Source organism: Rhincodon typus, chromosome 38, assembly GCF_021869965.1.
Source record: "Rhincodon typus isolate 14 chromosome 38, sRhiTyp1.1, whole genome shotgun sequence".
Taxonomy (NCBI): domain Eukaryota; kingdom Metazoa; phylum Chordata; class Chondrichthyes; order Orectolobiformes; family Rhincodontidae; genus Rhincodon; species Rhincodon typus.
Window position 1 is genome coordinate 5,924,707 of NC_063369.1, and position 15,049 is coordinate 5,939,755.

The following is a 15,049-nucleotide window of genomic DNA, read 5'->3' on the forward strand; positions in this document are numbered from 1 at the left end:
CTTTAAAAAGAACTTGGATATGCACTTGAAATGTCATAACATTCAAGGCTTATGGGTCTAGTGAGGGAAAGTGAGGCTAGTATCAGTAGCAGTGCATTTTTGGTGTTGAGACTTGATTGTCCAAAGGGCCTCCTTCTGTACTGATTGATTTATTTTTTAAATTTTTTTTTTCCCTTTATACATTCAGGGGATGAGGGTGTCGCTGGCTGGGCAAGCATTTATTGCCCCATCCCTAATTGCCCAGAGGGCAGTTACCAGTCAACCACATTGCTGTGTGGGTCTGGAGTCACATGTAGGCCAGACCAGGTAAGGATGGCAGTTTCCTTCCCTAAAGGACATTAGCGAACCAGATGAATTTTTCCTCAACAATTGACAACAGATTAATGGTCATCATTAGACTCTTAATTCCAGATATTTATTGAATTCAAATTCCACTATCTGCCATGGTGGGCTTTGAACCCAGATCCCCAGAACATTACCTAGGTCTCTGGATTAACAGTCCAGTGATAATACCACTAGGCTATCGCCTCCCCATGATTCTATAGAGTCAGGTTAAATAAGCGGGCAAAACATTGGCAACTGGCTCATTATGTGGGAAAATGTGAACTTAAACATCTAGGCAACATGGATAGAGAAGCAAGGTAGTATTTTAGGATTGTATCCTTAGGGAGAAGAAGGCTGAGCTGAGATCTGATTGAGGTTTTCAAAATTGCGAGCTGGTTGGACAGAGTAGATAGGGAGAAGCTGTTCCCACTTATGAAGGAAGAAAGAACAAGAGGCAATAGATTTAAAGTCACGTGCAAACAAAGCAAGGGTGACACATGAAAAAATATTTCCACACAGGGAGTAGTTAGGGTCTGGAATGCACTGCCTGGAAATGTGGTGGAGGCAGATTCAATGGAGGCCTTCAGGAGGAGCACTGGATGATTCTTTTGGAAAAATTAAACGGTGTGCAGGGATTTGGAGAAAAGGCAGGAGATTGGCACTAGGGAACATAGCCAGCTCAGGCAAGATGGGCCAAATGGCCTCCTGCTACACCTTAATAACGCTGTGATTTAAAGAGATAGAGGAACTCTAGTACAGAGGGATTTGAAAGACTTAGTGGATCAATAGTGTAACGATCATATCATTATCTTCTGTATTTCTGATTGTGGACAAAAACGAAAGAAAGTCAGTTTTTCTATTGAATTCAAGTATCGCTATCTACCCTGGTGGGATTTGAGCACGCATGCCCAAAACATTAGCCTGTGGCTCTGGATGGCTCACCCAGTGACATTATTGTTGTACCACTGCTTATTGCTTCTCTCCCACTTTGGCTGCTGATGGGTTCCTACCATCGCAAGCCTATCTGCAGAAGCATTGGGACAGAACTGGCCTCTGATTGAAGGAGCAGCTCTTTGCTAATTCCTTCCAATCTATTTTCAGGGTCGGCTTTTAGCTCAGTGGTTGTCACCCTGGGTGGTTTTGTTTGGGCAATTTGGGGTCTTCAAATGCATGTGATCCTGGTCGAGATCAGGTAGGCCAGCTCTGTGCAGTGATTGAACCAGACACCCATCTGGGTCCTGCTCCATCCTGGACGGTATCTTTAGAAACTGAGATATCAAGGAACTCCCAGTTTCACTGTCCTGTGAGTGAGACAAACAGCTCTTGCACAGTTGTATGATATATAAAAATATACATTACCACAAAATCAACAAGAGTAGTTTTTTTGGCGGGCTTCATTTCATTGTTCACAGTAAGCAAACGGTAAAGAACTAGAGAAAAACAAAGCAAACAACAATTAATTCACGTCCTATGTTTTCACAGTGAACTATAAATAAAGCTTTGTGTGTTATAAAAGACGTAATATTAAAAAGCAGATAAAAACCGCACAACAAATTATAATACTGTATATATAAAAATAGCAAAGCATGAAAGTTGCCATTGACAATACTAGATAGGTAAAGGAAAACAAGTTATTAAAAATATGTAAGATGGACACTAGATGTTGTTTTGAGTTAAACATTGAGATCTGGGTACAAATTCCAAATTCAGAAATAAATATATCAGAGTGGTTTTCCCAAAAGTTGACCTTGGATGCAAGGAACTAATAATGTTGTATTTCTATATGCATGACCACAGGAGTCCAAAACATTTTACACTCAATTAAGAGTTTCCTAAATGTAGCCACCATTGTAATTTAGGAAACCTGACAGTCAATTTGCACAAAACAAAATTCAATATGGTTAACGACCAGAATATCTGTCTTTTTTTTAGCAATGTTGATTCAGGGATAAATATTAGAGCAACACCAGTTCTGTGCTCAAGTCCTGGAGTGGAATTTGAAATCACAAGCTTCTAACTTAGAGATAAGAGTGCTAACAACTGACCCATGACCAATGCCACATCAATTGAAAGACCTATCTATCCAAGTTGGACAGCTATTACCGAGTGCATTAGGAAACAATGATTTCTTTTTTAAATAAAAATTCCATCATCATTTTGTTAATGGTCATCGGGCTGAATTTTAAGATGTTTGTTCTGAAGCTCCACTTAAGTGATTGAAACAAAGAATTTTTCACATCCTACAAAACTCAGCAACATTGGGAAATCTTATCTTACATCTCCATCTGACTTAATATCAAAAATATTATCCTCACCCATAAGGAATGTGTTCCATTAAGTACAAACGCACATGCACACACACACCCACACCCACACACACACATGATTATCAAAGGTTTCTAATTTAATTCAATTTTATAATCTGACTCAGAAAACCCAATGGATTTAAACATGACCTTGCTGTAATAGAGATCACTGTTCTAAGGTTAGGCTGCCTTATGCTGATGGGGTAGTGGAGAGGATATAGCTGTAGCATCAGAACAGGAGGAAGTCATTTAGGTCCTTGAGCCTGTTTCAACTTTGAAGAGGATCACGGCTGACCTGTGACCTAACTCTTTATACCTGCCTTGAACCCACGGTGCAGAAGATTGCTGATGCTCCATCACTGAGTATGTTAAGGTAGATTTGTTTGGTCTGCCGGTGAATCAATGGATATGAGGGCAGGGTGGAAATTTGGAGGTGAGGCACAATATGATTTGTTTGAACGATGGAGCAGATTCGAGAAGCAATGTTAAAGGCAAAAAAACTGCAGATGCTGGAATCCAAGCTCGACAAAGAGGAGGCTGGAAGAACACAGCAGGCCAGGCAGCATCTGGAGGAAAGGAGCAGTCAATGTTTCGGGTATTACCCTTCTTCAGGACTGGATATGGAGGCAGGGGGAGCTGCAGATAAAGAGAGGGGCGAGGGATGGTAATAGGTGTATCAATGTGAGCTACTCCTGCCCTTATCACTTATATTGTTGTGTTGAAAAACTCGGTTAACAAAACTCTGAAAATCTCAATGTCAATAGATGTGGAGCTGGAAAAGCACAGCAGATCAGACAGCACCCGAGGAACAGGAAAGTCAATGATTTGGCCTAAAACGTCGCCTTTCCTGCTCCTCAGATGCTGTCTGACCTGCTGTGCTTTTCCAGCTTCACATCTGTTGACTCTGGCTTCCAGCATCTGCAGTCCCCTTACTGTCTCCTCTACCAATCTCAGTATTAAATTTAATAATTGATCCAACATCTATTGATTTAAGGAAAAGAACAGCAAACATCTACCACCCTTCGTGGGAATAAATGCTTCAGTACGTGGCTTCAACGTAGACACCTTTAATACTGAAATGAGGAGAGCTCAATTCTCCATTCCCAACATCACTCAACTTGACATGTCACTCCATTTTTTTGAACATCATCCCATTCAGCCCAGTTCTTTACTTCTGCATTAAAGAGATATCAGGAATAATGCAGCTGTAATTACCAGTCTGAGTTGGTGTATAGATTGGTTTGTCAGTCTGTATGAATATGTGTCCTATTTGGTATGAAATAAGGATGTTTCGCTCCAAGTGAAATGTTTTTGATACTGCTTCCACCACTACATATTCAGGTAACATTGTATCTTTGGGAATTCTATTGCTGGGTATCTACAAAAGAAACATATAGAGAAATATTAAACAAAATAAATGCAGTTGTTTTACAACCATTGCCCCCAGCATTTCCTTTAGTATCACCTATTGGCTTAGAAATTCCCTAGGTTTTCATCTTCACTGAGCTGATAGTTTTGATTATAGTAAGGCCTGATTGCAGAGTTATGCCTCTGGTCTTGCACTCCAGTATAGGGGTCACTCCCTACGCAATATTTCTAGATTGTGGTCCTCTGACATGTGGCAACTTTTGTCCTTTTTATCAAATGGGATGGTGGGATTCAATGCTTTAGTGAGATTTGTGAGGCAGGGAGGCAATGTCAGAATCACTGGAATGCAAACACAGGGTGCGCTGCAGTGACTGAAGTAAACACAAAGGACTGTGCAGATGTTGGACATCTGGAATCGGACACTCTGACAAAGGTTCACTGGACTTAAACTCTGCTTCTCCTCTCTACAGATGCTGTCAAACCTGTTAAGTTTCTCCAGCGCACACTATTTTTGTATACAGCAGTCACATTGCATGATGTTTGGGGCATGAATCAATCGATGTACCCAGATATGGATAGTGAGAACAGCCGCAGCTTCAAATAATGAGGTCAGCAATGCACATACCATTACAGCTCTGACATGAAACTTTAAGTACCTGCTGCACTCAGTCATTCCTCACACAATCAGCCTGCAGAGACAGGCAGGGGAATGACAGGCTGCTGTACCCAAGGCTCTCAGTGGCCCACAGCAAAAAGGGAGAGAGTCTTTCCAAGGTCTCACTACAGTGGTGGCTTCAGTACATCAGCACTCAGTGCCTCCATGGAATGGGGTGCCGGTGGTGGGGCGGAGACACCATGTTCTTTCTTATTACTGTGGTACCTGTGCAGACTTCTGAGTGGTCTGAGCAGAATATTTAAATCAGGGCATCCATGTAGCAGAAGTCACACTGTAATTTCTTTTCTCAGTGTGTTCATCAACCATTGAAAGTGGGAAAACGAGTAAGTCAAATAGTCAGGGCGGGCAGGAATACAGCAGAGAATGCGTTAGGACTGATAAATTAAACTGCATTTATTTCAATGCAAGAGGCCTAACAGGTAAGGCAGATGAACTCAGGGCATGGTTGGGCACATGGGACTGGGATACCATAGCAGTTATAGAGATGTAGCTCAGGGCTGGACGGGACTGACCATGTAATATTCCAGGGTACAGATGCTATAGAAAGGATCGAAAGGGGGCCAGGAGAAGAGGGGAGTGGCCTTTTTGATTAGGGATAACATTAGGGATTAGGGAGGATATTCCTGGGAATGTGGTCAGGGAAGTTATTTGGGTGGAACTGAGAAATGGATGATCACCTTATTGGGATTTTACTATAGATGCCCCAAAAGTCATCAGGAAGCTGAGAAACAAATTTGTAAGGCGATCTGAGTTATCTGTAAGAATAATAGGGTGCTAATGGTAGGGGGATTTGACATTTTCAGACATAGACTGAGACAGCCATAATGTTAAGGCCTTGGACAGAGTGGAATTTGTTAAGTGTGTAGGAGAAGATTTTGTGATTCAGTATGTGGATGTACCAACGAGAGAAGGTGCAAAACTTGACCTACTCTTGGGAAATAAGGCAGGGCAGGTGACTGAGGTGTCAGTGGGGGAGCACCTTGGGGCCAGTGAGCATAATTCTACTAGTTTCACAGTAGTGATGGAAAAGGATAGACCAGATCAAAAATTTAAAGTTCTAAATAGGAGGGAAGCCAATTTTGCAGGTATTAGGCAAGAACTTTAAAAAGTTGATTGGGGGCAGATGTTTGCAGGTAAAGGGATGGCTGGAAAATAGGAAGTGTTCAGGAATGAGATAAAGAGAGACCAGAGACAGTATGCTCCTACTAGGGTGAAGGGCAGGGCTGGTAGGTGCAGGGAATGCTGGATGACTAGAGAAATTGAGGTTTTGGTCAAGAAAAAGAAGAAAGTAGCAGGGATTGGGAATCCCTAGAAGAGTATAAAGGCAGTAGAGTGAACTTAAGAGGTAAATCAGGGAATCCAAAGGGATTCTACAAATACACTAAGAACAAAAGGGTAACTAGGGAGAGAATAGGGCCCCTTAAAGATCAGCAACACCATCTACATGTGGAACTGCAGTATATGGGGGAGATACTAAATGAGTATTTTCCATCAGTGTTTACTGAGAAGGAAATGGAAGATATAGAACTTGGGGAAAGAAATAGTGACATCTTGAAAAATTTCCCTATTACAGAGGAGGAGGTGCTGGAGTCTTAAAACGCATAAAGGTGGATAAATCCCCTGGACCTGATCAGCTGTACTCTAGAACTCTGTTGGAAGCTAGGGAAGTAATTGCTGGGCCCCTTGCTGAGATATTTGTATCATCGATAACCACAGGAGAGGTGGTGGCAGACTGGACATTGGCTAACGTGGCGCCACTATTTAAGAAAGGTGGAAAGGAAAAGCCAGGGAACTATAGACCAGTGAGCCTGACATCGGCAAGGTTGTTGGAGGGAATCCTGAGGAACAGAATTTACATGTATTTGGAAAAGCAAGGACTGATTAGGAATAGTCAACATGGCTTTGTGCAGGGAAAATCGTGTCTCACTAAAATGATTGAAATTTTTGAAGAAGTAACGAAGAAGATTGATGAAGGCAGAATGATTGACATGATCTACACGGACTCCAGTAAGATACTTGACAAGGTCCCGCATGGTAGACTGATCAGCAAGGTTAAATTACATGGAATACAAGGAGAACCAGCCATTTGAATGGCTCGAAGATAGGAGACAGAGGGTGGTGGCGAAGGGTTGCTTTTCAGATTGGACACCTGTAACCAGCGGTGTGTCACAAGGAGCGGGTCCACTGCTTTTCATCATTTATGTAAACTATTTGGATGTGAACATAGTGATATGGTTAGTAAGTTTGCAGATGACACCAAAATTGGAGGTGTAATGGACAGTGAAGAAGGATACCTCAGAGTTCAATGGGATCTTGACCAAATGCACCAATGTGCTGAGGAGTGGCAGATGGAGTTGAATTTAGATAAATGTGAGGTGCTGCATTTTGGAAAGGGAAATCAGGGCAGGACATATACACTTAATGGTAAGGTCCTGAGGAGTGTTGCTGAACAAAGAGACTTTGGAGTGCAGGTTCATAGTTCCTTGAAAGTAGAGTCACAGGTAGACAGGATAATGAAGGTGGTGTTTGGTACGCTTGCCTTTATTGGTCAGTGCATTAAGTATAGGAGTTGGGAGGTAATATTGTGGCTGTACAGGACATTGGTTAGGCCACTTTTGGAATACTGCATTCAGTTCTTGTCTCCCTGCTATAACAAGGATGTGAAACTTGAAAGGGTTCAGAAAAGATTTACAAGGATGTTGCCAGGGTTGGAGGGTTTGAGCTTGAGGAAGAGAATGAATAGGCTGGGGCTATTTCCCTGGAGCGTCAGAGGCTGAGGGGTGATCCTATAGAGGTTGAGAAAATCATGAGGAGCATGGATAGGGTAAATAGCCAAGGTCTATTCCCTGGTGTGGGGGAGTCCAGGATTAGAAGGAATAGGTTTAAGGCGAGAGGGGAAGATTTAAAAGGGACCTAAGGGACAACTTTTTCACACAAAGGGTGGTGCAGGAAGTGGTGGAGGTTGGTACAATTACAACATTTAAAAGGCATCTGGATGGGTACATGAATAAGAAGGGGTTAGAGGGATATGCTGGCAAATGGGACTAGATTAATTTTGGACGTTAGACCAAAGAATCTGTTTCCAATATATACAGTTCTGAAACTCTATAACTCTATGATTATCTTATTTTACAGAGACAAGTATTCTACCTACTAAAATAAACAAAAATGTTTGCTTGGGTCAGAAGTCTTTGGACTAGTTCAGTGGTGTCTTTATGCATAATGTGTTTAACAAGATAACACTAGCAATTTCTTCACTCATTTATCGGCAGCGATTTGCACTGAACCTTACTTTCTGCCCAATCATTGTGTACTGCATCAAGATTGATATTTTGGCCTGATGAAATGTCGAACTCAAGCCGTATCAAATTGTTCAAGTGATCTATTTCAAATCTTTTCATAGAATCCCTACACAGTGTGGAAACAGGCCCTTCAGCCCAACAAGTCCACACCAACCCTCAGGGCATCCCACCCAGACCCATCCCCCTATAACCCACCTAATCTACACCTCCCTGAACACTATGGGCAGTTTAGCACGGCCAATCCACCCTAACCTGCACATCTTCAGACTGAGGGAGGAAACCGGAGCACCCGGAGGAAACCCCACGCAGACACATGGAGAATGTGCAAACTCCGCACAGACAGTCGCCTGAGAGTGGAATCGAACCCGGGTCCCGAGTGCTGTGAGGCAGCAGTACTAACCACTGAGCAAACGTGTCACCTCAAATTCTGGAATTACACTTAATCAAGTGATTCAGGCTAAATTTGTGCTCACAGTCAACAGCTGATGCTCAAAAAGGTTTGCACTAATGTCCAGAAGAACGGATATTTCTTGAAACTGGTCATCCTTTAGGGCACAGTTGAGCAAATCACAGAATGCTTGAATTGAACCCATCCACAAAAACAGATGTGAAATCGCGATACATTCACATATCTTTGTGGCCATACTTTCTTCGTAGTTTTTGCTTTAGGTATGAAATATTTTGCTATCAAAAGCACCACATTTTCTATTCCAAGTTCATAACCAATGGTTTTGGAGATTACAGCTTTATCAAATGCAGGTCATTCCATTTATTGCCAGTTTGGAAATCTGCTATTCAGGTGGTCACATCAAAGTTGAATAAATTAAAGGTAAACAGCAGTGTCCACATTACTGTTTAGAGCAGCCAGAACCTTCTTAACTTCATCATTCATTCACCTCGAGACTGACTCATCTATTTGGGGTCTCTGCAAACTGCATCACTTCAATCGCTATCAAACAGCTTCGCTATCACAGGTTACACAGTGATGCCAGTTCCCCTACAGTATCAATCAGAGCTGTCAATACAACATGATAGTGTGGCTTTGTGAGCACTTTCAGCCAATATTTGTTTATTGGATCATTGCACTTATTCACTTGCTCTGCGCTGTACTTGGTCAGGACATTATAGCTTTCCATGAGTGCACTCATTGCAAAGAACCTTGACAGTCACCTCACTTTATTCAGAGATCTAAATGCCACATCATCACCCTCTGTTATTTTGGCAGATTCCTCAAACAGTCCTTTCCACACAGTTGACCCACTGAACATTGTATGTGCTGATCTTAGAAGTGTTTCAATGTCTTGCATAGTTAGCAGCTGTATCCATCTATTCCCAGATCTTCTCTATAAACAACGCAGTGTTATTCTGACATGTTTGATTTCACATTAAAATACTAATGCGACTCAATTTTCCTTTCCCAGCATAACAGAAGCTCTGTCTGAAGGACACATCATCTTCTGTGAATCAAGGTCACCATTAGTATAAAATTGTTTGATTGCTATCAGAGGGAGATGTTGCCGGTTTCAAAATTCCTGCGAAGGCAGTCTTGTGAGGAACTTCAGATCCTGGCTGAAGCTTGATGTATAAAATCAACATTCTTATTGCACCGAAATGCCCATACTTCCATCTACGATCAATGCATGAAAAGGTGATTGGTCCAGGAGCTCTGCTTGACAAAGCTGATGCACTGCACAATTTCGGAGGTATAATTCCTGCTATGTCAGCTCTCAGTGATCATTACTGTGTGTACCACCAGATGGTCATGAATGTTGCACAGAAAGCAAGTGGGACTTTCTCCCTGAAAGATGTAACCACATGCCCAGCAGTTGGGGATTGCAGTCAGGCACTGCAGATTATACTGGGGGACATGGCGGGGTGAATGGTAAAGCTTATGGGAGGAATCAGGGTCCGCGATATGTGCCTTGGAGGAATGTATCGTGTTCCTAAAGACTCCCGATTCCTAAAGAATCACAGAATCATTACATCGTGGAAGCAGACTATTTAGTCCATCATACCGATACTAGATCTACTACCTAGTGCCAACCTCCTGTTTTTTCCCCATATCCCTGCACATCATAACTTGCTAAATAATCATCCACTGTCTTCTAGAATGCCTCATGTGAATCTGCCTCCACCACAGTTCCAGGTAGTACATTCCAGACATAGAACATAGAACATAGAACAGTACAGCACAGTACAATACAGGCCCTTCGGCCCACAATATTGTGCCAACCTATTAACCTACGAAGACCCTGCATACCCTACATTTTACAATCCTCCACGTGCCTATCCAAGAGTCGCTTAAAAGTTTCTAAAGCATCCGACTCCACTACCACTGCCGCCAGCGCATTCCACATGCCCACCACTGTAGACCTCAACTCTTGCTGCGTGAAAAAGTGTTTTCTCACATCACGCCTGCTTCGTTTGCACATCATTTTTAAATCTATGACATCTCGCTCCTTTTCTCTTTTGCAAGCAGGAACAACTTCTCCCTGTTGACCCTGTCCAGCCAGCTCATGAAAACTTCAGTCAGATCTTGGCTCAGCCTTCTTCTCCCTCAGGATACTATCCTAAAATGCTGTCCTGCTTTTCTATCCTTCCTGCCTAGGTGCACAAGTTCACATTTTCCCACATTATGCTCCAGTTGCCAATGTTTTGTCTGCTTACTTAACCTAACTGTAAAGAATCATAGAATCATACAGTATAGAAGAGGCCCTTCAGCCCATCGATCTGTACCCCCAAAAATACACTGCTACTGACACCATTCTTACTTCCCTGAACTAGACCCTTAGCCTTGAACGTTATGACATTTCAAATGCTCATCAAGTATTTTTTTAAAGGTTGTGAGATTTCCCACCTCAATTATCCTCCTCTGTGCAGGCTCCCACCTCCTCTCCATTATCTAGTCTCCTACTTAAATTTGCGTTTTCCATATCACTCTTGCTTCTTTTGCACATGACTTTAAATCTGTGCCCTCTCATTCTTTTTCCTTTTATGAGCAGGAGCAGCTTCTTCCCATCTACTGTCTTCATCACATCTCTAATGTGCCCCCCCGCCCCCCATATAGGTACGGCTGAGTCTAATTAGTGTTTTGTACATGTTCAGTCTCCCCTCCTTGCTCGTGTACTCTATGCCCCAATTAATGAAGTTGAGGAGTCAAACGTTAGTTGTATGTGTGGGATTTTCAGGCTCATGCTGGAAAACTGAGGCAATAAGATTGAAAATGGTTACCTCAGATATGTCTGTATATTGTGCAATTGAATGGAGAGAACCACTGAAGCCTTCATATCCTACACTAGTGGACACATCATTAAGTAAAGTCAGTCAGTGCGAGGGTACAGTGAAGACTCAGTGCATTCTGCAGCACTTCAGAGATAGTGATGGACTAAGTCACACGAAGGGCAGCCTCAGCATGTCAAAGAGCTCAGAACATATGTCCAGGCAGGCTTTCCGATTTGGATAGCACTTTAATACAAGTAATGCTAAACTCCAAGAGCATGTGACCATAGAAGGGCTCACTCTCTTGCAGCTGCTGTAACCTTAACGTTGGCCGGGGACAAGGTTTGTGCCCATATCAGGCTTTTACAAAGATGATGAGATCAGCAGGAGAGTGAAGATGAGAAGTCAACATTTTATTTGCATAACAAAAGCAAAGTGACATCCATTCCAAGCAATGAGGAAAGCTGCGCAAAGGCCTTACAGCCAACTATGTAAATTAAAGCATAACATTTGCAGAAGATGTCTCTGGGCAGAACATTTGACTGTATGGTTGTTTATGTTTTCTCTACTTAACCAAACAGTGCCCTGTCTTGTTCATCTGGTTGATAATTATCCTGTGCCACCTCATGATTTTCACCCTCATCTTTCTCCTCGGAGGTTCCTATTTGCCTCTGCAACTCCTCCTCCTCTTTGGCAATGGAGGAGATGCAGGGTGCAGCAAACCACTCTGAGGCAAGACTCTCAGACATATACTGCATTACTCACTAAGGGAATCAAGGATAATGGGGGAAAGGGATTGAGGGACTATGAGTTTCAAGGCTGGAGGGAAGATCTCCAGAGGAAATCATTAGGTTGATAACAAGACCCGACCAGTGTGTGCTAAGTTATTCTAAATTAAGACTGCCGCTTTGTAAAGCCACAAAATAATTGAGCAAACTGCTTTAAACATTTAATTTTTCAATTCACTTACCTTAATAGGCACTGAAACTTGGTAATTATTATTATTTTCTAAAATGCCATTAGCTCTAAATATTACTATACTATTTTTCGGGAAAAATTGTAAACGAATTTCAACAGCTAAGCGTTCGTTGCTTCCGTGAACTTCCACAACCACATTTTCCTCGCTTTCAATTCGCAGAACGCTTGGGGCAGTCAATACATATCTGTCGGGATAAATAAAGAAATTACCATTTCCTCAGCAGCAATGATTAAGATGCTCTAGTAACAATGCACCATGTTGATTTCAGAAATAGCTTTAATGGAACAATGTAGCTATAGTTAAATTTTGCAAACCGAAATCTAATTGGTCTTCTAGTCATTACTGATCAGAAGGAACCATTTACCTCAACTGATTAATATAAAGAAATTTGCAAGAAAGAACATTCTTATAAATTGTAACAGCAATCGATGTAGAATATAAAAGCATAACTGGAGTAAATACTATAGATCCATTTCGGGAGAAGTTGGACAAGCATATAAAGAAGAAGGGGATGGAGGATTACAATGATAAACTAAGAGAAAACTTATTAGGATGACATGGAGCAGAAAGATTATACTTACAAAGGGGAACACTGGGACAGTGCAGGAATGAAGACTAACACAACAAGTAACACTGAGGTCCTCATGATGACCAACTGCTCCGCCAGGACAAACTTTCGCAAGTAATTTTACTGACTTATATAAAATCCTAGCACAGGTCTATTAATTTTTAACAATTGGGAAATTTGTACCACTGTTTGCTCTTAAGAAGTCCAGACATTCACTGGCCAGGCTGTTTATTTAAAGGTTAATTTAAACCCAATAGCCTGATGAAAATCCTGGAATAACAAACATTTCCTGACATTTGATGGCTTTTTGCCTAGGATTTAGAGTTTGACCAAGATAAGAAGTACAAGCACACCTTACGAAATACTGTTCTCAAATCTTCAGAATGTGTACTCAATAAATGGCCATAGCTCCAGGTATTTTGTGTCAATGCAATGTGGAGATTTCAATGTGTCTGTCATGCATTGATCACATGATTAACTGCAGAGAAACCAGGCCAATTTCATATTTCGTATCAGTATGAGGCACTTCCGTGAAGGAAGGTGTTTTCTTCAAACTGATATGCAACACAAACATTTCAAACTCGAGCGCATAAAAAGTATAAGCAAGCCACTGGATTGTCCTTACTGTGTCACAGTAAGACCAGCTGAACTGAGCCATCCCTGCTCCACTGCCACCTGCACTGATGTTGGGAGAGAGGTTAACTGGACACAATCTTCTCTAATGGGTGAAGGGAAAATATGTGAAAAAAAAAATCACACAAAATTCGCATTTTCGATAGCTAAGAGGCCCACAAACCCAGCCGTGGTTTTAATGTGCCTCAATTCCCATGTTGGTGCAAACGTAGCTCCTGACATTATCAGAAATGACAGCCGCTCCTACATGGTTCATCGCAGACCTTGCCATGGGTGAAGTTTGGATTTGGCACTGTGGCTGTGTGAGCTATATCCAGCTCAAGTTTCAAGCCCAATGTTCCTGTTGGCAGGCTTTGTCTGCACAGAAGGGTCATTCAAAAATTGAGGTATAGAAACCCTGCTGCAGATGGGGATGGAAGATTTGTTCTCTGTATATTGTGCAGTTCAAAGATACGACAATCATTAGTGAAGGGATCAAGTGAATCCCCAGTCGATAGTTAACACCTACACAAAATTATATGTAAATACAACTGGCAAATGGACTTAAATTTTCAAAGGTGTTCTCCCAACCTACCAGCATTGCGTTGGGAAGTCCACCAAACACCAACTAATGATGCAGAAGAATGCATGAAGAATTAGAATTTGATGCCGACAGTGACAAAGATGGTGCTGAGGATCCAAAGAAAGACAAGATCCAGCTGATTAGTTCAAAATGACAGGATGAAAATTGAATCAAAAATTTACCGTGGCAAATTCTTAAAAGTGCAGCCTTAGATTTTCTGTTTTACTCTTGTGAAAGGTAGGCAGAACAACATCACAAGATTTTGCTCGTAACCTTCATTTCTTTGAAGATCAGATCTCTTTGGTTAAGAGATTGTACCTATTTTACATCTCAGTTTCTCCTACACCACCATTAACACTCACTTTGCCTTTATCTTTGGATAAAGGCTTGCTCCTCCTCTCCCTCTGTCACCAATGTAAAAATCCACCATTTTCCAGCCTCTTTCAGATCTGAAGAAGTATATCAGATTCAAAACATTTTCATCTCTCAACAGATTCTGCCAGCCTGTTGAGTTTCACCAGCATTTTTGGTGTTTGTTTCAGGTTTCCAGCTTCTGCAATATTTTGATTTTATAAATGTTAACCATTTTGACCCTTAGTTGTGCAAGACACAAAAAACACAAACTGAGGCTAAGGCCTAATATCCAACAGACCGCAAAGCACAAACACAACAGAATGAAGGAAATTAAAATACAATGTAAAATTAATTTTGAAATCAAAGGAGTAGAATGATGTGTAATTTACTGACAGTAATCCATTAACTTAGGTAGGTGTGGGGAGAGGAGTGGTATTGGCAAGTTAGGCGTTAGCTGCTCCTAAAGCCAGATCTGCTGTTACCAGTAAAATAAAGATTTATTATAAAAGGACATTTATCAAGAAGCATAATGACAAAAAACAATAAACTTTCAAATTAAATGCAACTTATAAAATGTTCCCAGTCCTGTGAACAGTAAGTCATTACTACAACATATGCAAACAGTGAAGGAAATCATAAACTTTATCCTGTCTGATAAAACAAACTACATCAAAAATACCCAACAAAACATGTTTACCTTGTAAAGAACAAGATAAGATGACCCTGCAATTCACCATCACAGCTTTCAACATAAATAT

At 41.5% G+C, this 15,049-nt stretch overlaps 1 protein-coding gene across 1 annotated transcript in view; it reads right to left on the minus strand.

Moving 5' to 3' along the window:
- Positions 1-12,832, minus strand: part of LOC109918583 (complement C3-like) — a 100,481-nt gene extending 87,649 nt beyond the window's left edge. Inside the window, exons 1-4 of the mRNA XM_048617804.1 lie at positions 12,756-12,832; positions 12,166-12,358; positions 3,846-4,008; positions 1,684-1,754 (exon numbers count right to left, since the gene is read on the minus strand). Of these exons, the coding sequence (XP_048473761.1) occupies positions 1,684-1,754; positions 3,846-4,008; positions 12,166-12,358; positions 12,756-12,820 (492 nt within the window). The 5' untranslated portion in view covers positions 12,821-12,832. The remainder of the gene's footprint in view (positions 1-1,683; positions 1,755-3,845; positions 4,009-12,165; positions 12,359-12,755) is intronic.
- Between the last annotated feature and the right edge of the window lie 2,217 nt (positions 12,833-15,049).